The sequence below is a fragment of the Podarcis bocagei genome (assembly GCF_964188305.1).
Source record: "Podarcis bocagei genome assembly, chromosome: 13".
Lineage (NCBI taxonomy): Eukaryota > Metazoa > Chordata > Lepidosauria > Squamata > Lacertidae > Podarcis > Podarcis bocagei.
The window spans coordinates 43,138,059-43,164,539 of NC_138138.1; the positions used below are offsets into that span (position 1 = coordinate 43,138,059).

Below are 26,481 nucleotides of genomic sequence, written 5' to 3' on the forward strand. Positions count from 1 at the left end.
TTGAAAGAAACACTTCCCATTTCCTTTACCTCTACAGCTCTACCTTGGTTTTCGAACAGCCTAGTTCTCAAACATTTCAGCTTCTAAACGATCGAAACCTGGAAGTGACTGTTCCAGTTTTCAAACATTCTTTTGGAAGCTGAACGACTGACGGGGCTTCTGCGGCTTCCTGCAGCCAATCAGAAGCCATGCTTTGGTTTCCAAATGTTTTGGAAGTCAAACAAACTCCTGGAATGGAGTCCATTCGAATTCCAAGGTACGACTGTACTTCTTTGCTCAGGTATTCCACAACCTCTGTGTAGTCTTGGTTATTCTTAGTTGCAATCATTAGATCATCCACAAATGCCAAAACGTAAGAAAACTATTCATTTTTTAATATAAATATTTATTAAAGTTTTCACAATATTACATAATGAAAAAGAAAAAAGAAAAAATAGGAAATAAAAAAGTTAAAAATAATTCCATCTTTACATCACTTATCTTTCATTTACTTGTTTCCCGGACCTCCTCATACCTCCCTTTTTTGTGTTCCAGTTCAATTTATTAGTTCAGCAATTCCTTTCCCTCCTTATTATCCTGATGTTTAATCTTAATATATTATAACATTAAATTTTTACCTATTAAAAATCCAGTTTTTCCATATTCTTTTAAACCATTACAGCTAGAAACCACTTAACTTCAATCCAACATCATTCTAACATTCCTTAATTTTGAAATATTTCTGTAAATAGTCTTTAAATTTCCTCCAATCTTCTTCCACCGAATCTTCTCCCTGGTCTCGGATTCTGCCAGTCATTTCTGCCAATTCCATGTAGTCCATCACTTTCATCTGCCATTCTTCCAGAGTGGGTAAATCTTGTGTCTTCCAATACTTTGCAATAAGTATTCTTGCTGCTGTTGTAGCATACATAAAGAAAGCTTTGTCCTTCTTTAACACCAACTGGCCGACTATGCCCAGGAGAAAGGCCTCTGGTTTGAAAACTATTCATTTATTTATTTTTTAAATATTTTTATTGCAAGTTTCAAACAAAGAAAAATCACCAAACATATACAACACCTTCACCAAAAAGTAACGAACAAAGAAAAACATAAGTAAACAAAAACATAAGCATAAAATAGAAAAAAATCATAACTGTTCATAACACATTTCTTCATAACTAACTGGACTTCCTCACATCTCCCTTCCCTGCGTTCTCAGTAGTAAAGTTATAAACAGCAATTTATTACCTTATTTCAGTTCTTATTTTGTACTTCTCAAAGAAAACTATTCATTTTTTGCACTTGGTTTACACACACATTTCTGCATGACCTTGTGTGTACCCCAGCTGTTTGAGCATCCTCTATAGTTTCTCATTCCATGCTCCAGCAGCATATTTTAAGCCATAAAGCCCCTTCTGAAGTTTGCATACTAGATGCACTTTGGTTTGATAAAACATTGGGGCTGTTCCATATAAATCTCTTCCTAGATCTGGCCGTGCAAAAATGTGGCTATAGAAGACTGGTTATCCCACACTGTGAGGACTCTCCTAATAACTCAGCACCCTTAACAAAGTGCATTTCCCAGAATTCTTTGGACGAAGCTATAACTGTGATGTAAAGAGTGCTTTAAATGTATGGTGTTGAAGTGACCTTGGTGCCAGATGTCAATGTCTGTGGTATAGTGTGTATGCCACAGAGGACAGGAAATTGCATAGGTGCAGCTGGCAATGTAGGGTTGCTTCAATCGAAGCACCATCTAGTGAAATGTTCTCTTGTACTTTCACACTTATTAAAGGAGACCCTTGCAGTCCACCTTAGGTGTCCCAAGATAAATCTCCAGCATCTACAGGTGGGACAGAGAATGTCCCCTGTCTGAATGAACCTGGAAATCCACTGCCATTCAATGTGCCTATTACTGAGTTAGATGGACCTATGGTCTGACTTGGTATAAGCCAACTTCCTATATATTTCTTAACTGATCATCTTAGAGCAGTCTGAATGAATTGCAAAGGACAGAAACACACCAGGAAATATGTGCATCTGAGAGAATTTATTAAGTTCATAGTGGGGTACTGGCACAAGAAAAGTTCGTAGAGAAGAGGGGAACCAAAGTGGCAGCCCTTTGGTTATGGTCATTTTTAAAGTGATGAATGAGAACCCCTCTTTCACTTTGAGGACTGGAAGAGGAAGTACTGAGATCAGAAAGATTTCCAGTGGGCTAGTGTCCTCGCACACAGTGAAGGGAACTACAATCTTCTTTAGGGTGATTGTTTACAGACAAAGGCATTTTTCTCTTTACAGGTAACAGCATTCCACTTCTCAAAATCTAAAATTCAAAAGACATGGCAGAAATTATTTCTTGTTGCTCATTATTTAACGACCTGTTCCATGTGGTCTAGAGCAAACAGGAAGAATCAGATCCATCCAGGAGGCCCACCTTCTGCAGGTCACTTGAAGTGGGTGGCCCACCTGTTGATCTCCAGACATCAAACTCTAAGTGTACTCCTGATCCTAAATATGCAACTAATTCAGCGTTTTTTTGAATATTGCACCTTTTTTATATCACTGTTCATGGAAACAGAAAAAGGCACCAAATTCAAAAACTGCAAATGTTTGGCCCAATTGGTTTGTTTCAGTGTTTAGAATGAACTACCGGTAGATCAATTGAACAAAGTTCAATGAATTATTGGTGTGGTGTAGTGGTTAAGAGCGGTAGTCTCGTAATCTGGAGAACCGGGTTTGCGTCTCCGCTCCTCCACATGCAGCTGCTGGGTGACCTTGGGCCAATCACACTTCTCTGAAGTCTCTCAGCCCCACTCACCTCACAGAGTGTTTGTTGTGGGGGAGGAAGGGAAAGGAGAATGTTAGCCGCTTTGAGACTCCTTAAAGGGAGTGAAAGGTGGGATATCAAATCCAAACTATTATTATTATTATTAATTCAAAAATCTCTGAACTGCACCTGAATTCCCATAATCCCTGCACCTGAATTTCCATAATTAAGTTCATTTTGAGGCAGAATTTTGTAACATTTCTAATTTATCTTCAAGTTCACTCCTCCTTTCCCCACCCTATCAGTCTCTTAGCTTTCAGTAAAAAAAAAAAAAGTCAGACAGACATCTGGAAAAAAGTTAGAAAGTGAAATGTGGAGACAATGTTCTAAGGAGGTGCTGCTGTTACTAAGGACACCAATAAACTAATCACAGTTGATATGCAGTCAAAAAGGAGGAGTGTAAGACATTTCCTGTATCTTCCCTGCTGATGATATTTGCTGTCTTCCAGCAGGAGCAGCTTTCAGCAAGAAGTACAGACCAATGAACAAAGCAAATTATGTTTCATGCCTTATACTGTGTGGTTTTTCTAGTATGGAAATGTTTAACCTGTTGACCTTTTGCCTGTGGGACATCTTATTTCATGTATGTGGCTCCTGATTTACCTTTTGACTTTATAACATTCTGAACACTAAAAAAAATAGCTGAGGGTGAACTATTTATGAACTGCAAAGTTGATTTGGATGAACTTGAACTGAACTAGTTTGTTGTGCAAAAGAATGAAACTGAACAAGAACTAGTTCCTTTTAAAAAATGAAGTTTCCAATCACTGGTTTGCTTATAATTCTTCCTTCAGAGCCTCAGCTTGAATCCAAGTTTTCTTTCAATGCCTGACATACGATATCAGGCCCATGAAAAGCAGGCATGGTTTACACCAAAGAGCCTGGCCAGGGCAAACTCCAACGCCTGGAAGGACTAATTAGACTTCCAGGCGAAACCTTCCCCGCCCCTCGTCTGGAGGAAGTAAGTTTCTTAGAATCTGTTTTCATTTATGAAAAGCAAAAGCTTTTAGCCCTCATGGCTGAAATTAGTTTTGTAAAGGAAAAATAATATAGAAATCATGCTGAGTTTCAGAAGCTCCCGATTATACAATTTTGGCACCCTTTACTTAAGACTTTCCCCAGTTTCCCCACATTTGGCCCTAACAATTTCTTAAAGGAATACACTAGAAAAAAATATAATGTAACCCAGACTTTAGCAACCAATGCTTTCAAAATGTGTAGTAATCCTACACTATATTATGCAGATTGGCTGTAGCCGAAGCCTTCAGCTCCTAGTGTATTTGGAGGTGATCCTAAATGTTGAACAACTGGACAACTGCTCATCTGTCAACAGTGCAACCTACTTCTGATCCTTGCTGCAAATAAACACCTGGCTAAGGGTTGTCACCAGCTTAGTTGCATTCAGAATTAACCACTGAAATCAATGGGCCTTTGTGACTACCAGCTTGTCTTTTAATTTTAATGTGCATATTTCTATTATGATTTAGTCTAGGGTTTCCGAAACTTGGGTCTCCAGCTGTTGTTGGATTACAACTCCCATCATCCCTAGCTAGCAGGACGTCAGGGACGGTGGGAGTTGTAGTCCAAAAACAGCTGCAAACCCAAGTTTGGGAAACCCTGATTTAGTCAGAAACAACCCTAAGAAAAGTTGGGACTGATGGAGAAAGCAGGAGGTAGTGGAGAATCCAAAACCTTTTATCTGTTCCTGCAAATGGCTTGCTTACCTTTCGGTTCCTTCAGCTCTACACAAAACTTATTTGCAGCTGGAACAAACAGGCCTGGCTGGTTTACATTCCAGCTTGCGAAATTGAAGGGAGAATTATCAGCCCACTTCCACTTTCTGTTCTGCAGGAATGAGATGGAAGAGATTGTGTGATTAAAGAAGAGAGTTGTTGTTGTTTAGTCGTTTAGTCGCGTCCGACTCTTCGTGACCCCATGGACCAGAGCACGCCAGGCCCTCCTGTCTTCCACTGCCTCCCGCAGTTTGGTCAGACTCATGTTTGAAAGAAGAGAGTAGCCCACCACAAAAACGGGAGAGTTTGACCAACTGGAAATTACTGTTTGTTATGGCGGAGACATAGAAAATAAAGGAGAATTTGTGTATGGAGTTCAGACTAGGAAATTGTTGAGATAATTGCGTTGCTAAAGAGCCCCATCTCTGATGACAATCAGGAACAAGCTATGTGAAAGCAGCTCACTTGCAAAGGATCATAGAGTCCAATCCAGACATCTGTGCGTGTTTTCTGTTGTGCTAAGATGTACTTTGCTACAATGGAACATTCTTTCTGATTCAGGATGGAGGCAAGATGGACCCTACGGCCATAGCTCTGGCAGTCAACCTAAAAATGGAAAAGGAATTAGAGAAGCTTTGCTACTATTATCATATCTCACCAGTAAGATTATTGCAGAGTTGGAGCTTGCCAGTGTCAGATCAATTTCGTTGCATCGAAGTTTTTAATATTTTCTGAATTAGACTTTCTTGAGTATTTTTAAGATGAACAGGTCTTCCCGGAATATTATAAGGCAATGCTGTCCCATACTAACTTGTGTGATACAATGTTATTGAGCCTGCCAGTATTTTGCTGGAGGAATTTAAGCACATACCAGAAAATGTTACGTTTGCACAATTAGAGTGCTTTAAAGCATCATCGTGGCACAATAAATCTACTTCTAAAAAGAAACAAAAAAGAATTGTGGCTAGGAAAGTGATGGGGAAGTGGATTGAAAAATATGGGATCTTTGGAAGATGTATAAACACTCCCACAAGCAACTCAGGATGAATATTCAGTGTTCTATAATCTCCCTGCAAACAAATCAGAATGAATGGGTGAAAAATATGCAACCCAACCCTCATGCAAACTGCAAGAGAATCAGGATGAATACCCAATGGATAGGTCATCTGGAAGAGCCTTAAATTTGTCTTTGTACAACCCCAGATTCAGAAGCATCTTTATTTGCAATTTTACAAACACTTCAGGGAAAGAGAACATATGGTTGGATATATACAATGAAACTTGACCTTGAGGGATTGGCTTTGGAATGTCTGCTCAGTAGAAGAGCAACGTGGGGGCTGTCCGCCCCAGGTGTCATCCTGAGGGGGGTGACATTTGGTGTGTCAAGCCTCCTCCAACTCCTGAGCTGTCAATATGAAGGGGGAAGACCGCCAGCAAAGTGGCACAGCTCTCCCCCTTCCCCCGACGGCTCGGGGGAGAGTCACGGGTTGGCGACTAGCGCCTGAGCATGGCTAGCCCCCTGGGATGCTCATGGCTAGCCCCACCCCCGGGTGCACAGCATGTGTGCCACTCCAGGTGCCAGAGCACCTAGCTCCACCTCTGTGTCTGCTTCGTTTCTGCTTGAGCTCTGCAACTCAGATGATCAGACTCCATCTAACCAGCTGAGTTCCCTTCCTTTTGTGGTCAGCCCTCTTTTGTTAATTCAAAAGTATCGGCTAGACATTGTCATGGGACTGCCCATGCTGATTGCCTTTCTCATTGTATTATGCCTTGGTTGGTGAGAAACTCCTCTTACCTCAGCATCAGCCCATGTCATCATCTTTTCAATATATGCATAGCAGTTGCCCTGAATTTCCAGCCATCCATTAGGACAGGTAGCCTTGGCTGTTTTAGAGAGAAGGAAATGAGGGGAAATAAGGGATTAAAACAGTAAGCAGGTTGTTCTGAGTGCGACATTACGTATACCATTGGTGATTTCATTTAGAAAGCACAAGTTATTTAGAAACCAGTGACTAGAGATCTCGTTAATATTAGAAGTTTAATTTGCATAAAATGTATGCATTGAAGTTTAAACGTCTGTAAATGTTTGCATTTGCAAAGCAGGGAAGTTTGCATTAAGCAAGAGGTTTCACTCTAGCTGAAAGCGGAATGCTGGTGTTTTTCCATTTAAGAGGGTTTGGCTTACCTGATCACTCTTCTCTGGAAACCCAAGTAGATCCCTCATCAGCAGGAAGTTGAAACCTGAGAAACTCAGTATCTTTGTGTTGTGGGAAGCCAGCAGAGAGATTGCCACCTCAGCGTGTTGGGAGAAGGAGCCTCCAGCATAATGGAGTATGTCTCTGAGATTGGACTGTATTAAAGGATTTAAAAGACTGAACTGCATTGCTGCTACTTGAGTGCAATGTTCTTTGTAACATTTATATGCTACTAGTTTTTAGACTGCTCTGCAGCAAAGCTTTGAAACTAATTCTTGGGATGGAAAGCTCATTTATTTCTGCACAAGGTCCAGATCAGGGATTCCGCTGACCAACTCCAATAAATTATGTCTAATTTAAACTCTCCTGCTTCCGTGTGCTAATAGGCTTAGCTGGGTTGCCATCCCTTGAAAATCCACTAAGTACTTTCATTCTCATGACTGCTTAATTTCAGTGAAGATTTCTGGGAAATTCTCAGGTGTTTGCTAAAATGCTCACCAGGACTGGAGACCAGGATTCCAAGAAGGCAAAGGCTGAAGTAGGTGACAAATCCCATCTTCTGACTGACCTTTTGGAAAAGAGGAATGTACAGTCAATTCAAGTGGTGTGTTGTCAGTTTTGCCATTCAGCCAATGTGGGAAGGAAGGAAGGAAGGAAGGAAGGAAGGAAGGAAGGAAGGAAGGAAGGAAGGAAGGAAGGAGAGATAAATATTTTATATCCTATAATCACATTTCTCCTTTATTTGAACTTCCATGAACTGAGAAGCTTAAAGAAAGAAAAGAAAACCTGAACTTAACAGAATGTTAAGATCTGGAAAGACCAACTTGAAGACCAACTGCTCAGGGCAGGAATCTACACCATCTCTGATTGTCCCCAGCAGATAATAATCCCAGCCTCTGCTTATATACCTATGCATTTTGCTCCATTGTCGAAGAACTCATACCTTTGTGGATTGTCTCCTATTCTTCAGCTAAAATCTACTCGCCTGAAATTTCCACCCATTTAGCTTTGTCCTATGGTGCAAGGGAGAACAAGTCTGCTCTTTTTTGTGACAGCCCTTCAGATATTTGAACGCTGCTATGCTTAATCTCTTTAATCTTCATTTATGGGGGGAACACCTGAGTTGACATAGTTATGTCCTGTTTTCAAAGAAAAACTAATATCATGTCAGCATGTGGATGTATGAGAGGTTTTTTTTAATCCAAACTGGAAGGAAAATGTTGCATCATCATCATCATTATTATTATTATTATTATTATTATTATTATTATTATTATTATTATTATTAAAATGTAGTGCCACAAGGAGGAAAACAGTGCATGCTGGCAATCTTGTAGGGCCATTTCACCCATTACACAAGTAGCAAACCCAGCAAAGGGGAAGCCCTAGGTTGTCCCTCAATGGGGTATTTTTCTCTATAATATGTATATCCTGAATGCAACCCAAGATCAGAGGGGAAATCAGAGAGACCAAGTCTACTATGTCTACCTGTCAGGTTTCAGGGAATCCGATCCCCCCTTCCCTCCTGGCTGGCTGCCAGAAATGGGAAAACAAGGTGTTCTTACCAAGATAATTTATTCAATATTCACAGAGACATAGGATGTCGCCTCTCAGATAATGGTGTTGCTCCAAATAAGTCCCACCTCTCCGTCTCTCCTATTATACATCATTCCTACATCAGCTAATCTGTGTGTTCTGCCTCTGAGCTTTCTGTTCTCCTACTCTCAATGCCCACCGGGACCTGAGAGGGGAGTTCATGAATGCTTCCTAAAGACACTGAGTCTGTCAGCTGTCTCTCCCCTAGTTCTTTTTCCTCCTCCTGCTTGTCATCCAGTATCTCCCAGCTTCTCCTCTCTGCAGCCTCCGAATTATTACCTTCTGCAAACCACTGTTCTAAATCTATGCTGTCTCCTCTTGGAAGGGCACAAGAAGGGGGGAGCGGTCTCCACCATTCCTCCTCAGTCCAGTCTCCTAGGACCTCCCTGACTCCAACAAGACTGTGTCCAGTGGTGATCATCTGTGCTCTCCCCCTTTACATTTTCTATCACTTAATCATTGTCATGAGGGCAACCTGGGATCAAAGGGGCAATGCACATACACCAAGGCCAGATGGTACACCAGTCTTCAGAATTTTTTTATTAATTCAATCTATCTAGGAGCTCTCAAACATTTATCACATTCACACATGCTCTGTAGGGATATATATTTACCAAAGACTGCTGCTCTGTCTGATTAGATGGCTGTCAATGGACAGGACCTCCAGGTGTTGCTACAAAGGTCTTCGACCCAAAACGGGTCTGTCTCCAGAGTTCTTATACTCTCTGCTCAATCTCTTATTATGTGTCAGGTGGATGAATATGTTGATTGCAGAGCTTTTGGATTATGTGCCCCTTTTCTGGCAGTGTGATCCATCTCTATCCTTGTCCCCGTGTCTCTAGCAAAAAGGACACAATGGTCCTGCAATGTGACATTTCTTCTTCCAAGGTATATTGTTCCTTAAAAGAAAGTCCTGGTGATCTGCAATAGCCATCAGTCACCAGGACTTGCTGTTCCTCTTTGGCAACCTTGCAGGTATTGACTTTTCATTCCAAACATCCATCTATCCTTCTCTCATTCATACAAGTTGCAATGAATTACATTAAAAATAATTCATGTGATGAGTGTAGTGGAGACTTGTTATTTTGAAAATAATACCTGGTATGGTGTGCGACAATCCCCTTTTTGATCCTGAAATGTTCTTCCAGGTGAAAACCAAGGCCGAGGCATCATTTCTGAAAAATAAAGTATTGATTGAATCTACTCAGGAGCTCTCAATCATACCACATGTTCACACATGTTCTGCGGGGATATAGTACCCAAGGAGAGTTGTTATGTGTATGACTGCATTCCCAAGGCAATTTATTCCATTTTCCTGACCATTTGCTAACTGTTAACTTGTATATTACATTCAAGCATTTGCAAGCTTCTGGAAACCTAGTGCTTTCCGTTTCAGGCTCTTCTTGGGGTTTGGGCAGGTGGGGGGACACCTCGCGGGGTGCATTCTTCTGCTCTTGCTTGGGGGATTCTTTGGCAGGGTCTTTTTCTGGGGTAGCAGCCCCTGAGGGGACTGGGGTTTGGCTTCCTTTGGGCTGCTGCTGCTGCTGTTGTGCTTGCCTCTGTTGTTGTTGTTGTTGCTGCTGCTGCTGCTGTTGCTGCAACGCTTCTTGCAGGCTCTGTTGATATTGCTGGTACTGCTGCAACAGGGAACCAGGGGACAAGCCGAGCAGGGCTTGTGACAGTGCAGGGCTATAAGGGAACAGCCCCTCCATGCCATACATGGGCTGAAGGTACCCGCTCTGTAAGGCCCTTGGGATCTGAGGGGCATAGTAGGGAGAAAAACCAGGGACAAAGTAGGGAAGGAACTGGCTCGTCAGCAAAGCTGTGGGGTCCGAGTTCAGAGCTGCCTGCAGAGCCTGGAGCTGCATGGGGTCCACAGAGTACTCCATGGCAGGCAGCGTGGCAGAGAGGGCAGATGGGGCAGGCACCTCTACTTTGTCCTTCTTGGGTGCCAGCAGGGAATCCCCCTTCCCCCCCTTGGGTGCTTTGTCCTTCTCTTTTGTCTTCTCACTTTCTTTGTCCTTCCGAGGCGGTGGCTGAGGCTGTGGTGGCTGTGGAACCGTGGCCGCTGTGGCTTGTGCTGGGGTGGGGGAGCTCAGGGAGGCCGAAGGTTGTTTATTTGGTAATCCAGAGGTGGGAAGGCCAGGCGAGGGGATGCTTGTGCCGGGTAGACCCATCAGGTTGGGTTTTGGAGAAGTTAAAGCTGTGTTTGAGGGAGTGAAGCCAGGCAAGGATGGGCTGATCTGGCTGCGACATCTGTCAGCCCATTGAGGGTGAGGGCAATCTGGCTGCGACATCTGTCACCCCATTGATCGCCAGGGTTGATTCAGCTGATCTGGCTGGCTAGGCGGGTGTCCCCTTCCTCCCTCACCGCTCCATGTGCGTCCCTCCCAAAGCTGCGCGCTCGGTGGAAGAGGACGACCATCGCAGATAGAAGGAGTGTACCATTCTTCGGAAACCTAGTGGAATAAACCACAAGTTTAGCATTTCTTTTTGTGCTATTTCCTTCGAGGGGGGAAATATATGTTTGCAAGCCTGGAATCCACTTGCAAGTCTGGAAGTCTGTATAGGACTATGCACTACCTGAGGCCATGCAAGTTGCTCCACAAGTGCCTTTCCCAAAAGAAAGATGTTTGCAGAGCATCACACACACACACACAAACACACACACCAGTTTGGTCAATGGGCATAGATGAAGCTCCACTATACCCTTTCTTTTAGAAAAACTGCTTGCAGAGCACTACTGGTGTGAATAAAATTTAGCTGGACATATCAGTATACAGTGTGGTGTATACAAGAGCAGTAGTCTTGTAATCTGGGGAACCGGGTTCATGTCCCCACTCCTCCACATGCAGCTGCTGGGTGACCTTGAGCTAGTCACACTTCTCTGAAGCCTCTCAGCCCCACTCACCTCACAGAGTGTTTGTTGTGGGGGAAGAAGGGAAAGGAGATTGTTAGCCGCTTTGAGACTCCTTCGGGTAGTGATAAAGCGGATATCAAATCCAAACTCCTCTTCTTCTTCTACAGATGCATGAGCACATGCAGCACTGGCCTTTTGATCAGTAAAACTAATGAAATAAACCCCTTGTGTTCAGGCTGCCCAAGTAGATTCCCAGTCTAATAGCACAGAGGGTTGTTAGACTGATCTTTGGGCTGCTTGTGCAAAGGTCTTCAACCTCAAATGGATCTGTCCCTGAGGTTCTTACACTTAGTCTCGTACCATGTGACAAGCAGACTGATACAGTGTATTGTATATCTTTTGAATACACAAATGGCTACACAAATTAAAGATAATCATCTCTGGCGTTGTCTCAGTGTCTCTAGGCAAAAGGACACCATGTGGTCCTGCAATGTGGCATTTCTCCTTCCAAGGAATATTGTTTCTTAAAACAAAGTCCTGGTTCTTTGAGATGGCCATCAGTCACTGGGACTTGCTTCTACTCTTTGGCAACTTTGCGGAGCTTGACCTTTCAAATATCACCTCATTCTCTTGCCATTTATACTCAGTTTATACCTGAGTATGTTAAAATTAGTATCATTATCGAGACAACAAGCATATATCCACCAAATCTTCAGACTCGTTTTGCAAAATAGCATCTGACTTATTATGGTGTGTGACATGTATGCACCTCAGTACAAGTCATAGGTAGGGATGGAGTGGCTATACTACTGATTTTTGTTGTTCTGGGTATGATATGTGATGCTACCTCTTCATTTCTATTTATCATGACAGCTAGATGGAACTTCCGTCTTAAGGGTCAGTAGACTTCTGATTACAAGTGAGATCCTCCTCCCCAGTGCTATTTTTCTTGAAAAAGAGGTGCTGGAACTCACCACAAAGACCTCCCTTTCTCTCTTATAATGGCAATGGCACCCATCTGAGAGGTGCCGGAACTGAGTTCTGGCGAGTTCTGGCTGGAAGAAAGCCCTGCTCTTGCCCACTCCACAAAGACACACACAGAATTCAAATCTCCATTTTTAGAGACAGTATATATCTCATTGCCAAAAAAGAAGAGGAAAAATTTGGACTCTCTTCTGGTCAGAGTTCAGGGGTTGCTCAGAGGCACCAGTTGCCTGCCAATGCCTTTTCTGTTATGTCCTGCCCCTCATGGCAGCCATTTTGTGTTTGTACTGTTTTATTGTTGTTAGCCGCCCTGAGCCCGGCTTCGGCTGGGGAGGGCGGAATATAAATAAAAATTATTATTATTATTATTATTATTATTATTATTATTATTATTATACCTTTCCAGTGCTATTTCTCTAGAAAAAGAGGTGCCAAAACTCACTATGAATGCCTCCATTGTTCTCCTATAATGGGGAAGGGCACCCACCTAAGAGGTGCCGGAACTCCGTTCGAGTGAGTTCTGGCTGAAAAAAAGCCATGCCTTTATCAGCCATTTTGTGTTACATCACATGCAGCTCAGCAGCCATTTTGTGACTGGCACCCATGGCCCTATCTCATAATTACAGATATGTCCAGTAAGCCAAAAATATTGGTGGCCCCAACTTAGTCTATTAAAGGCACCAGCAGTTCCCGGGATTCTTTATAGGAAGCCATGACTACTAAAGTTGTATAAGAGTGCTTTAAATGTGCGGTGCGGCTCTGACTTAAGTCTAGGCAGGCTAGAAATCTTCGTGTTTTGTTAGACCAAATGGAAAAAGAGTGAAGTCCCAACCAAAGAAGAACAGCAACTTAAACTGATGGAATATGCAAGGCTTACAGATTTAACATATAGAATAAGAGAAGAAGAAGAAGAAGAAGAAGAAGAAGAAGAAGAAGAAGAAGAAGAAGAAGAAGAAGAAGAAGAAGAAGAAGAAGAATTTATTTATTTATACCCTGTCTAGGCTGAGCAGCTTTCAACAGAGCATTAAAAACAGAATAAAACTTCAAACATACATACATTTAAAGAAGATTGGGAAATGTTTATTGAATATATGGGTGAAAATTGTGTACACTTAAAAACGCTGGTAGAATTAAGATAAATTCAACAGTGTAGATAAGTTTTGATTTCTGTACTAATGGAATACTGAATGGTTATCTTATGTAAAAAGGGATTTATTGTAAGCAAACTGAACCAGGGAAAGAGAAGAAGGGAAGTCATTGATTTAAGATTGCTTAAATGAATATTCCAAAATGTGTGTGTGTGTGTGTGTGTGTGTGTGTGTGTGTGTGTGTGTGTGTGTGTGTGTGTGTGAAATCCCAGAACTGTCTAATTCAGGTATACAACTCCCCTACCTGCCCCGTCCTCACTGAAACTCACAACAATATTTTTCCTAATGAAAGGCTAAATGACACAGCAGAAGTCCTTGAATGATTTAGGACAAATGGCACTCCTTGTAAGAACATGGTGTTTGAACAGTATATTCCTTTTGAACCATGCACAGTACATTGAGATACCATTGAACAGTTTGTCTCTGAACTCAAACTCAAAGATAGTAATTGTGGAATCAGCTCTGCAGAGACATCTGAGGGGAATGATCAGATTCTCCATCAAGTTATGGAGGCAGTCCATACTACGAACATCACATTTAAAAAGGGTGAGATTCAGTCCAAACCTGAATCTGTGAAGTGCATGGGCCAGACAGTGACTGCAGCCATACAGCCAGAAGGGTAAGCTACTATGCAGGAAGTAATAAAACAAGATTTCCATCTTAAAGCAGGGGAAGCGCTCATAAAGCATGGATGGCCACAGTATCTGAGAGATGTGTCCTTGCTGCAAAAACCTTTTTAGCATGTAAATGACTCCTTATGTTGTCTAGAAGTTAGGTAACTGTTCTCTGTGCTGGCCACATGACCCGAAAAGCTGTCTGTGGACAAACGCTCCCTCGGTCTGAAAAGCAAAGGTAAAGGAAAAGGACCCCTGGACAGTTATGTCCAGTCAAAGGCGACTGTGGGGTTGCGGCTCTCATCTCGCTTTCTGGCCGAGGGAGCGGCATTTGTCCGCAGACAGCTTTCCAGGTCATGTGGCCAGCATGACTTAAACTGCTTCTGGCACAACAGAACACTGTGACAAAACCAGAGCGCACGGAAACACTGTTTACCTTCCTGCTGTAATGGTACCTATTTATCTACTTGTACTGGTGTGCTTTTGAACTGCTAGGTTGACAGAAGCTGGGGCAGAGCAACGGGAGCTCACTCTGTCATGGGGATTTGAACCGCCAACTTTCTGATCGGCAAGCCCAAGAGGCTCCGTGGTTTAGACCACAGGCTCCCTCAGCCTGAAAGCAAGATGAGCGCCGCAACCCCATAGTCCGCTTTGACTGGACTTAACTGCCCAGGGATCCTTTACCTTACCTTTACCTAGAAGTAAACTTTTACTTGGGAGACAGAGTGTCTCAAAGACAGAGTATCCTCTTGCAACTTATGACTCATCAGGACATTCAGATAACTCAAGCTAGAGCAAGAGGATTGATGTGCAAGCTGGCATATCCAGTGATAACTAGAAGGTGGGTGGAAGTTGTTGCGCTTGCGCTAGGCTTGCTTTGAGTAATCAAAGGGAACCACATAAACCACAGGTGGTTCCTGAATTACCATGGAATATGTTGGGTGTAGATGCACTTGAACATGGCTCTCCCCTTTTCTTCTTGTGGTTGATGTTTTCCAATATTGAGAAACATCGAGCTTGCCTTGGAAGATGGCAATAACTGTGACTGTTAAGTTTAAAGTCAGATTACCAGATTTTTTTTTCAATGAATCCAGGGACACTTTTCAACTTCCTACTAAATAGATGGATTTTGTCAGGGGACTGATTTCTAAATCTGGGGACTGTCCCTGGGAAACGGGGACATCTGGAAACCTTAGTTTAAAGCTATGTTCATGGGTCATGGAATTCCTGGGATAGCTGTGTGTGATAATATGCCCTTCACTAAGAGTGTCGACTGTTTGCTCATGATTGGGGGTTTGAACACAGCTTTAGAAGCTGTTCATCTGGTGGCAATTTCGTTTTTCAACAAAACCAAGCAACTGAGACTGCTAGAAACTTGAGATGGTGACCGGCCAGTCAAGTCCACCCAAGCTAGCGCTGGGGGCTCTTCTCCTTACAAAGCATATTAAGGGAGTTCGCTTGCCGTAGAAAGCAAGAAAATGAACAGGGTGCCTCTAACGCTTCTTTGTCACAAGGGGGCAGCAGAAAGCAAGGATTGAATTCTGTGTTTGTTGGGGAATCATCAAGAATGTTGATCAGTATACAAATATGAACAGTTGCATTTCCACAAATAAGTGCTGTGCTTGGTTCATTTCATTCACAAAACCAGGTTTTTAAAACCAATTTCACTATTTATGAAAACAAATGGACTGACATTTTTATTTTTATTTTTGCATGCCGCATCAGAGACAATAAAGTCAAGACTGGAAGTGGGGGGTATATACATTTTAGACCAGGAGTAGGGGGGGTGTTTTATCAGCCTAGGGGGCCACCGTTCCTTCTGTTCAAGCTTCCAGGGGCTCCTTGCCAGCAGTGGGCATAGCAACAAATAAAAATCTTATCTTTGTGTTGTAGGTTATTTTCTACACACTCGTTGTTGTTTAGTCATTTAGTCATGTCCAACTCTTCGTGACCCCATGGACCAGAGCACGCCAGGCACTCCTGTCTTCCACTGCCTCCCACAGTTTGGTCAGACTCATGTTTGTAGCTTCAAGAACACTGTCCAACCATCTTGTCCTCTGTCGTCCCCTTCTCCTTGTGCCCTCCATCTTTCCCGACATCAGGGTCTTTTCTAGGGACTCTTCTCTTCTCATGAGGTGGCCAAAGTATTGAAGCCTCAGCTTCAGGATCTGTCCTTCCAGTGAGCACTCAGGGCTGATTTCCTTAAGAATGGATAGGTTTGATTTTCTGGCAGTCCATGGGACTCTCAAGAGTCTCCTCCAGCACCATAATTCAAAAGCATCAATTCTTTGGCGATCAGCCTTCTTTATGGTCCAGCTCTCACTTCCATACATCACTACTGGGAAAACCATGGCTTTAACTATACAGACCTTTGTTGGCAAGGTGATGTCTCTGCTTTTTAGGTCTCTCCATTTTATCCATAATATCTTCTACATTACAAGTGTTATTGCAATCCTGCTAATGTTTTTATCTGCTTACAGTGGTCTCTTAAGTAAATTAAAATTCCCCTCCATTCTTTATTGAAGTTTTGGTATTCTTAGTTCCTGAGCTTTCTGGTCAGTTTTCCATTCTTCTCTGGTAGGGACTTTGTTTTCTTTCCATCTCTGGGCTAGTAGCATCCGTGTGGCTGTTGTTGCATACATAAAAAGTCTTTCCTGCTCCTTTGAAATATCAGCACCTACAATTCCTAATAAAAAAGCTTCTGGTTGTTGTTGTTGTTTTAATAAAAGTTATTTTAAAAAGCCCTAGGTGTTTTCCAATCTATGCACTGAGCATTGATCCCTCAGGAAAAGTAGCCGCAAACAGTTCAGGCTTGAAATTGTTGCACACCACTCTACTCTCCAAGCAGTGTGAGGTTCCAGGAGTTAATAATAATAAGGGCAAGCTAGCAGAGATAAGAACTCTTTGCAACAGAAGTAGCGGACAGAGGCATATGTAAGCATACTTGCAAGCATTTATTCAGCATCAGGACAAAGGAAAAAACATGTCTGCTTCCCTTTGTGTCCAAGCAAACAGCATAGGCAAAAGCTATATACAAGGGAAGTTCCCAGCAGACTGTGCTGGAAGTAAACTGGCATGTGACATACAGCAACTCTACATGCCTGTTCTAAAGGTGGAACGAAACTATATCCTAGCAGTGACCACTGACAAGGCCTGGGATGCTGCATTATTCATTCCACCAGTCCATATATGGGTAAATGGTTCATCTTTCTTCCTGCCTTTCCATGCCCTGCCCTAGCCCAGCTCTATATAAGAATGAGCCCAGCAGCCTGAGACACAGTTGTTCTGTGTGTGACTGCATTCCCAAGGCAGTTTATTCCATTTTCCTGACCATTTGCTAACTATTAACTTGTACGTTGTTGCCCTTCATTGGCTCCAATGGAGGATTTCCTGACAATGCGGCTGCTGATTTGCACTTAATTTGGGGGCTGCCATCTGTACTGCACTCTATGCACTCAATGAATTATCTGTATTCTTATGCCAGCAGAGCTCGATTGATTACTATCAATTGCTTTCCAGCAGAATCATAAGTGTGTTTGTGAGGTGGGACATGGCAGATGACCTGCCACCATGAATCCTGGCACTGCCCAGGGCATAAGGTTTTGTGGGAGTTTTCTTTGTTGTCCTTCATTGGCTCCAGTGGAAGGGGAGAATTAGTTACACCATTTCCAGGCAGGTTCTGATGGTGTCCCGCCCCTGGGGCCTCTTGCATGTATCAATAAGACTGGATCAAGTAAATCCAAAGCAATCTCTGTCCTTCCTTTGCCTGTTTCTGGGGCTACCACCGGGGAATTACCTTTTGCTCCCTGTTCCCTTCTGCCAACAAAGATCTTCTCTTCCAGAATAGAGTGTCAGGGACTGGGCAAAGGAGGAGGAGGGGTGGAGACCACCTTCCCATCCTGTCTCTTCCAGGGAGGAGGAGGAGGAGAAGGAGGAGGGAGACAATCTAGATTTCCAATAGTGGTTTGTGGGAGGTCAGAGCTCCGAGCCAGAGGGGAAAAGTTGGGAAATAATGGGAGAAGAGGAGCAGGCAGAGCCAGAGCAGTCGCTGGCTGACACGTTGTCATTAGACAGCAGTCCAGATCCACCACCTCCCAGAACCAGGCAGGCCTTAAAAGTGGGAGATCAAAGAGCTCGAAGGACAGAGGACACTTAGTGGCACCTGTAGAGAAGAAGATGATGATGATGAATGAGGAAGTGGGAGAGAAGGAGGTGGAGATTCATTCAGGACAACTCCATTATCCAAGAGGCTCTCTCTGTAAAGTTTGAAATAAAAAAGGACTGTAAGAAACTTTTCCTTGCCTTCATACTTTTCTGGGCAACTAGCTTGGAGCCACTGACAGCAGCCTGACACAGAGGCACCTCCACTCCTTCTTAACTTTCTTAAGGCAGCCCACCAACCTGAGGGTTATTACAGTGGTACCTCAGGTTACATACGCTTCAAGTTACATATGCTTCAGGTTACAGACTCCGCTAACCCAGAAATCGTGCTTCAGGTTAAGAACTTTGCTTCAGGATGAGAACAGAAAGTGTGCTCCGGCGGTGCAGCGGCAGCAGGAGGCCCCATTAGCTAAAGTGGTGCTTCAGGTTAAGAACGGTTTCAGGTTAAGAACAGACCTCCGGAACGAATTAAATACTTAACCCGAGGTACCACTGTATTGTTCTTCCCATAAAACAAAAGAGGGACAAGAGCAACAGATTAACAACTAAAAGGCTTTCGATAAATGTTAATGCTGCTTTAGTCTAGAACATCGGAGCCAACTGCTAGGAGCTGAGGCCCCTTCACTCCCCCAAAAATATTTGAAGGGGCCAGCCCTCCCCCAGTTGATGGGCACTGCTATCTGTGTGATCATCTTGTGATCAATTATGGGAGCGGGGCTTACTTGCCTCAATATTTTATTCAAGTTAGCATCCCTGGACTAGAAACAGTGGAGGCAGGTATGCTAGGACGAATGGGGCACAGCCCCACAAAGCTCCACCTGCCCTCAGAAAGTCCCAGTGTTGTGTGTTCTTTCTTACATCTGTCCCTTCCTTCTACCTGTTGTTCCTGGAGGGGAAAGAGAACAAAACCAGAATTGCTTGGCTCTACCTGTCATTGACTCTGCCGCCACTTACCATTGGTTTTGCTGCCTTCTGCCCTACAAATCCTACCTGTCCCAATGGACACCAGCCTCCACTGGTCCAGAATCCAGGATCTGTGATTCCTCAACAATGGCAAACTCTTTAGGTTCTCCCTTCTTTCCCTAACCTTCTCGTTTTTCTCCATTCTTTTCCTTCTCTTCTCATTTTTTAGAAATTCACATGAAGGAGAATTGTGATGTTAAGAGTATAAAATACTGTTTTATTTCTTCCTGCCATCACCACATGGACGAAATGGCAACCAGTGGGGATAGGTTTTGACCTTCCATAAAAGGTCAACCAGAAGATGGAACATGGTCAGCACTAGGTGCCTCTGCACACGAACCTTATTTGACTCCATGATACTTCAACAATCACCAACTTTAAGTTTTGGGTTCTCTCTTCTTTCTCTAATCTTCCCATTTATGATTTTAAGAACAGAAAATACCGATTTACTTCTTCCTGCTATCCCCACATTGGCAATGTCAATAAGTAAGGATAAGTTTTTAATTTGCTGCACATTTCCTTCCACTGAAGGTCAACCGGAAGATGGGGGTTGTCACCTACCTTTGCCTTTTTGGTTTCCTGGTCTCCTATTCTTTCCCAGCAGGTGAGTGCTTTAACAATTATCTGGGAATTCCCCAGAAATTTTAATTGGGGTTAAGCATTTATAAAAACAAAACTACTTGTCAGATTTCCAGGTGATGGTAATCCACCCAAGGCTGTTGGAATAAATAACCAGGCAATGGAAGCAGGTCCATTAGGGTGAATAGGAAACTGCCCTGCCAACCTCAATCTGCTCTGAACCACTCCTCATATTCATATTGACAACCAGTCAGGGAGTGGCGCTGCCTGTCATTTACTCTGAATCCACTTACTGTTTGCCTCCTTGCTTTCTGTCCCAATTTCATATTGGTGCCATGGGGTACCAGTCACCAATGGAAGCAGGAATGTTTAAATTAGGTCTGCATTCATTAATCTTAAAATTATATGTGCCCATTTGTAGGTGAAGTAGGATTCCACATTGAAAATTGCATTCTAACAGCTTTTGTCCCCCTCCCCCATCTTTTTCTTCTTTTACTCCTCTCTCCATACAGTAAAGGCCAGATCCTGTCCCAGGAATTGGATGAAATCCCAGGGCAGCTGCTATGCATATTTTGACTCTCAGAAAACTTGGTCTGAAGCTGAGGTAAGAAGCTGTTTCTCACCAACCAAGCTGCCACATCAGGTGCTGTCATGGGTTTCAGATGACATTTTTGTGAGGAGGGCTATCAGTGTGAGCTGTTGGGAGACAATACCTGGCCAGCATCTTGGTATAATCAAAAGAGAGTTGCTCACCCATTGTGTTCAAGTAACCTGTTTCCACAGGAGCCAAGAAAGCTTAATTAACAGTCAGGAGAGATGGCCTGGCAAGAAGGTACCACCTCACAAGTGAAAAGATACAAGCTATCTCTGCCCCTTTGTCCCTCCAGCTTGTATGTGAGCAGGAGGGACCTCAGGGCTCACTCAGCTGGGGGGGGAGTGGAGCCTTCCCACCCCCAAGCCAAGAACCCCAAACAAGCTGTGTCATCCTCAGCTCTGCAGGGTGTTGGGATGAAAGTGCCTCATCTCTTGCAATGAGAGCTGTGGCCATTTCACCCCATGCCTTGAGGGCTGGGGCCAATACAGATTGTTCTTTCAACATCATGGTGTATCGTCAGATTGTGATGTTTGGCTGGTGACACATCATGGTGTTGAAAACCTGACATCACCCAGCTATATACAGTTAAGAACAACTATTTCCAACATTAAGATAATAGTAAAATTCAAGGATAAGCTACAAAACCAGATTAAAACACAGGTCAACATTCCACATGCCTGCATAAAGGTAAAGGGACCCCTGACCATTAGGTCCAGTCGTGACCGACTCTGGGGTTGCGCGCTCGTCTCGTTCTATAGGCCGAGGGAGCCGGCGTTTGTCTGCAGACAGCCTCCGGGCCATGTGGCCGTTTACCTTCCCGCCGGAGCAGTCCCTATTTATCTACTTGCACTTTGACGGGCTTTCAAACTGCTAGGTTGGCAGGAGCAGGGACCAAGCAACAGGAGCTCACCCCGTTGTGGGGATTCGAACCGCTGACCTTCTGATCGGCAAGTCCTAGGCTCTGTGGTTTAACCCACAGCGCCACCCGCTTCTGAAAAGAGTGCAGCCAAATCATGACTATGAGCATTCTTCCTGCATTCATTCCAGTTTTTGTGTATGAGCTTCAAGGTGGTTTTCTTGCACCAAGTTTGAGTGCTTGAAGCACCTTTAATTGCACTCATGTGGAGCAGATCCAGCAGGTTTCTTTAGTTTCCCAGCAGGTCCAGAGGATGGAGAAAGGGGCCTGGCTTCACTCACTGCATTTTCTTCACCCCTTTTTCTCTCTTCCTTCCTCAGCTGCTTTAGTTCCCATTTGAAAAACTTCCAACTCTCCACCACTGGTGTTTTATGATTTTTAAATAATTGTTATTACTTATTTTACAAGTTCTGAACCACTCTGGGAAAGCTTTGTGGGAAAGTGTCTGTGTGTGTGTGTGTGTGTGTGTGTGTGTGTGTGTGTTAGCAATAGTGGTGGAGCTTATTTACTTGCTTGGCTATTCTCAGAATGAGTGCATGAGCTTTGGCTGTGGGACCCATCTTGCCTCCATCCTCAATGAGAAAGAGTCAGATGTGGTGGCCAGTTACATCTCTGCGAACCAGAAAAAGGAAAGTGAGGTCTGGATTGGGCTGCATGATCCCACTGAGGTGAGCTGCCTTTACTTTCTCAATTTCAGGCCATTGTCACTGACTAATGGCTTCTTAGCATTACCATTCCAACCTTACTCGAATCGTCTCCCCAGATGACTCCAATATGTGACTTTTCCACAATTTTCTAATAGAATCCTCCTCTAATATTGTTGTGGAAGTGGGGAGATGATTAACATATTCAATCCTCCTGGCAAACTGGGAATAATATCCCCTCACTCACCCAAGTTTAGGATATTCCGCCATTCTTCAGCAGAGTTTCTTTTTCTTTGAGGAAAATAAGTGGCTCACATAAATGTAAACTAAGCTTGAATAATAAAGAAAACTGTAACAAAAATACAAAATAAGAGAAACTAAACACAACAACTTGAGGCAAGTCTGAGTCAAGAAGCGAGAAGAAGCAGTTGGTCCCTCTTAACGGATATTCTTAACGGAACACAGATACTGAAGGGACGGGCTGATTCCGGAGCAAAACACACAAGCCCCACCCACCAGATACCAAGCACTCTACTATTCAAATTAGGTCCCAGAGTTTTTCTTACAAATACAGTCATACCTTGGTTCTCAAATTCCTTGTGACTCGAATGTTTTGGCTTCCGAATGCCGGAAACCTAGAAGTGAGTTTTTCGGTTTGCAAACATTCTTTGGAACCCGAAGGTCTGACGTAGCTTCTGATTGAGTGCAGGAAGCTCCTGCAGCCTATGGGAAGTCACGCCTTGGTTTTCAAATGTTTTTGGAAGTCGAACGGACTTCCAGAAAGGATTCCACTAGAGAACCAAGGTACGACTGTAACTTCATCATAACTGGCAATTGCTTCATAACTGGTCAACTCTCCATGTGACCTTTGCATTGGCCTCCTCGTATCAAATGAATGTATGATCTGTTCCATCATATTGCTGCAGAAAGGGCATTGGAGGTGGTCGGACGATGAGATCTACGATTACAAAGGCTGGGATTTTAATCGCCCAGACAACTACAACAATGAAGAATATTGTGTGCATCTGAGAAAGGAGACAGGTAAGCAAGCAATTTGTAGGGACTGACTAAAAAAATGCCTATCACTCCATCAGTTTCAAGTATTTCAAAGGGTAGTATCTGATTTTAAAAATCAGAAAAATCAAACTCAAAATACTCTGGTTAGTCATTGCTACTGATGGTCCATTCATTTGAAAAGGTTTACTCTGGGTATTAGTTGATTGGATACACTCTCAGCCTGGTGCTTCTCTGTACTAAGGTTCACAAGTCTGTACTAAGGTTCACAAATCTCTGGAGATCTGACCAGAAGTGGTACTACGTATTGATCCTTTAAGGAAACTTCCAATCATACCATGAAGCAGAATCTTTTTCTGCAGTCAGCCTTCATTCTTCGGTTGCATGTGATCACATATTTTGTTCAGAAAACAGTGGTTGCCAAAGTAAGATCTGGGTTATGCCATCTTATACTCTATCATGTTTCTTAACAAAATGATTAGGCTCAAACAGCACTTAATAATACTAAGAATAATATTCATTCATTCATTCTCTATCTGGGTGTCTCTCAAAAGTATATTAATAGCATGATAAAACATTTAAGACTTTGAAGCCAGGTGATCAGTGAGTGACCTTCATATGTTTGGTTAGTTCTGGGTCACAGCCCTGTTGTGAGTCCTGAAAAGGCCAGACTCACTGGAACAAACTGTGGAAAATGTTTTTAAATGCTTTAAAATAGGTTTTTAATCTGTGGCATTTTAAATTATGGTTTTTTGTTTTGTTTTTCTCTGTTGGGGGTGGGATAAACATTTAGTTGGGGCTGGGGATTAGTTTAATTTTAGTATAATTGTAATTTGGTTGTTGTTGTTAGCTTCTACTGTTTTATTGGTTCATTGTATAGTTTGTATTCTGTTCTGAAGGAGAGAAGGTCAGGGCTGCCTGGGAGTGGGCCCCAGCCAATAGAATGACTGAGGCAGGTTCCACAGGTGGGGTTGCACTGGGACACCCAATATCAGTGATCATGGGTAGGAGGAGGAGTTACGCTAAGACCAGACCATGTCATTACCGAGGAGGCAGGTTTAGTCATTGTTTGAAGACTATCCCTGCCTCTGGGTCTGGTCTTGACCGGAAGGTTACTGGAATAAACAAGGGAGACCCACATGACCTGAAGGTGCTGCTGTGCAATGCCAGGTCAATGATTCATAAGACCACTGCCATCCATGACTTGATTGGGATGGAGGACTTGACCTGGCATGTGTAACAGAGACTTGGTTGGATGAAGCAAATGGCCTGTCCTTGTCGCTGCTTGTCCACCAGGTTTCTCTTACACACAGCAACCCAGGTCATATGGGCAGGGAGGCGAGGTTGCAGTGAGTTTTGGGAACTCATTAGCTTGCACCAGGTGTCCTATTGGGAAGATCCAGTTTTCTGAGCATGTGTTCTGGAAGTTGGACAACAGGATTCCTTTTGGTGTACCGACCTCCCCACTGTACCAAGGATTCCCTGGCCGAGCTGCTTCAGGTCATGGCAGATGGTCTCCTGGAGACACCTAGTTTGGTTGTCCTAGGGGATTTTAACATCCATGCTGACACAACCTTATAATGGGCTGCTTGGGACTTCGTGGAAAGCATGGTCTCCATGAGGCTGTCCCTGAATGAATTTGGCCCAACTCATAGTCGCAGACATGTCTTAGACCTGGAGTTCACCTCTATGGATGTGGGTGATATGACACTAAGAAAAGCAAAAAGAAAGCAAAAAGAAAGAAGTGCCATGGTCAGATCACTTCCTGGTGTCCTGACCCTTCCCCTCTGCAGGGAGGTGGGACCGATTTGGATCCTCCTCCACCCCACTTAATGGATTCAAATGGTTTGCAGAGAGTGGTGTTGTTGTCTTCCACTGCCTCCCACTCCTGTCTTCCACTGACTCCCATAGTTTGGTCAAATTCATGCTGGTAGCTTCAAAAACACTGTCCAACCATCTCGTCCTGTGTCATGCCCTTCTCCTTGTGCCCTCCATCTTTCCCAACATCAGGGTCTTTTCCAGGGAGTCTTCTCTTCTCATGAGGTGGCCAAAGTAGGGGATGTTTTATCCCATGTTGATGGCCTTTCAGCTGATTCCCCGGTGGCCCACTGGAATGCAGAGTTAACCAGAGCTATCAACTGTCTGGCTCCAAAGCGCTCTCTCCAACTGCATGGAGCCTAGCAGCCTCATGGTTTTATCCAGAGCTGAGGGTGATGAAACAATCACTGAGGTGGCAATAGCGCCAGTGGTGGAAATCGGACCAGAAACAGGTTAGAGCTCAATGCCGAGCCTACCAGGTGGCAATAGCGAAGGTGAAGAGGTCCTTCTTCACTGCCTCTATTGCATCTGCAGAAAACAGCAGCAGGAGACTCTTTCAGGTGGTTCACATTCTTAACAGAACCACCTTCACCATTGGGGCCTGGTAAGGACCCCAAGATCTCCTGCAATGATTTTGCAACTTTTTTGCAGGCAAAGCCACTCAGATTCGGAAAGAGGTAGACGCCATCATGGGAGCAGGGCTGGGACAGGAGAGTGCTAGATTCCTGTCTATTCCAGTTGCATGGGATCAGTTGCATGACCTCCGAGGATGTGGACAGGCTGCTTGGATGAGTGAAACTGACCACCTGCCTCCTCGATCCTTGCCCATCCTGGCTCATAAAAGTGAGCCGGGAAGGGCAGGGTGATGGGCTCCGGGGGATAGTGAATGCTTCCCTCTGTGAGCAAGCTTTCCCGGAACCGCTGAAAGAGGCAGTTATTAAACCACGTCTTTAAAAAACATCTTTGGACATGGCCAATATGGACAACTATCACCCAGTCTCAAATCTTCCATTCTTGGGCAAAGTGACTGAGCTGAGCAACTCCAAGCACGCCTGGAGGATGCAGACCATTTGGATCCCTTCCAATTGGAATTCAGGCCTCATCATGGGGCTGAAACTGCCTTGGTCAAGCTGGTCAATGATCTCTGGTGGGCTAGGGACAAAGGTGAGAGCTGTTTCCTAGTTCTGCTGGATCTCTCAGCGGCCTTTGATACCATCAACCATGACATCCTTCTGGACTGTCTAGAGGCGCTAGGAGCTGGGGGCACTGTTATATAGTGGTTCTGCTCCTTCCTCCTGGGCCATGTTCAGAAAGTGGTGGTGGGAGGCTCTCACTTGTGGGGTGCCTCAGGGTTCTGTCCTCTCCCCCATGCTTTTCAACATCTACATGCAGCTGCTGGGAGAGATCATCAGCAGGTTTGGGCTGGGTGTTCATCAGTATGCAGATGATACCCAGCTCTACCTCTCTTTCAAATCAGAACCAGTGAAGGCGGTGAAGGTCCTTTTTGAGTGTTTGGAGGCAGTTGGAGGATGGATGGCAGCTAACAGATTGAGGCTGAATCCTGACAAGACAGAAGTACTGTTTTGGGGGGACAGGGGGATGGCAGGTGTGGAGGACTCTCTGGTTCTGAATGGGGTAACTGTGCACCTGAAGGACCAGATGTGCAGCCTGGGACTCATTTTAGACTCACAGCTGTCCGTGGAGGCACAGGCCAATTCTGTGTTCAGGGCAGCTGCCTACCAGCTCCATCTGGTATAAAGGCTGAGACCCTACCTGCCTGCAGACTGTCTTGCCAGAGTAGTGCATGCTCTAGTTATCTCTCGCTTGGGGCTACCTTTGAAGGTGAGCCAGA

The 26,481-nt window shown here is 44.0% G+C and overlaps 2 protein-coding genes across 10 annotated transcripts in view; one reads left to right on the forward strand and one right to left on the reverse strand.

Moving 5' to 3' along the window:
- LOC308570901 (C-type lectin BpLec-like) overlaps positions 1 to 26,481 on the forward strand; it is a 107,939-nt gene that overhangs the window by 80,846 nt on the left and 612 nt on the right. For all 3 annotated transcript variants that reach the window (XM_081165972.1, XM_081165970.1, XM_081165971.1), the window contains exons 2-5: positions 19,595 to 19,667; positions 20,155 to 20,246; positions 21,681 to 21,821; positions 22,724 to 22,838. In XM_081165972.1, coding sequence (XP_081022098.1) covers positions 19,607 to 19,667; positions 20,155 to 20,246; positions 21,681 to 21,821; positions 22,724 to 22,838 — 409 coding nt within the window. In that variant the 5' untranslated portion in view covers positions 19,595 to 19,606. The remainder of the gene's footprint in view (positions 1 to 19,594; positions 19,668 to 20,154; positions 20,247 to 21,680; positions 21,822 to 22,723; positions 22,839 to 26,481) is intronic.
- Positions 1,499 to 22,595, reverse strand: LOC308570898 (regenerating islet-derived protein 4-like). 7 transcript variants are annotated; one of them, XM_081165963.1, is made up of 9 exons: positions 22,045 to 22,595; positions 19,625 to 19,687; positions 18,102 to 18,195; positions 9,432 to 9,508; positions 7,236 to 7,305; positions 6,338 to 6,426; positions 5,008 to 5,148; positions 4,534 to 4,654; positions 1,500 to 2,305 (listed from the first exon to the last, which is right to left on the reverse strand). In XM_081165963.1, the coding sequence occupies exons 4-9, from the start codon at positions 9,504 to 9,506 to the stop codon at positions 2,238 to 2,240; spliced, it is 564 nt and encodes a 187-aa protein (XP_081022089.1). In that variant the 5' UTR covers positions 9,507 to 9,508; positions 18,102 to 18,195; positions 19,625 to 19,687; positions 22,045 to 22,595; the 3' UTR covers positions 1,500 to 2,237. The 7 variants fall into 7 exon arrangements, with proteins under 7 accessions (XP_081022091.1, XP_081022089.1, XP_081022088.1 ...); XM_081165962.1 differs by lacking the exon at positions 18,102 to 18,195; XM_081165959.1 differs by lacking the exons at positions 18,102 to 18,195; positions 19,625 to 19,687; positions 22,045 to 22,595 and adding an exon at positions 21,343 to 21,667.

What these genes read in the sequence shown, in the direction of transcription:
- LOC308570898 (XM_081165959.1), bottom strand. An exon ending in AATCCTGGTCTCCAGTCCTG is followed by an intron (nt 6,427 to 7,235) that starts GTGAGCATTTTA and finishes TCTCTAAAACAG; the next exon opens with CCAAGGCTACCTGTCCTAAT. An exon ending in TGACATGGGCTGATGCTGAG is followed by an intron (nt 5,149 to 6,337) that starts GTAAGAGGAGTT and finishes TTCCATTTTTAG; the next exon opens with GTTGACTGCCAGAGCTATGG.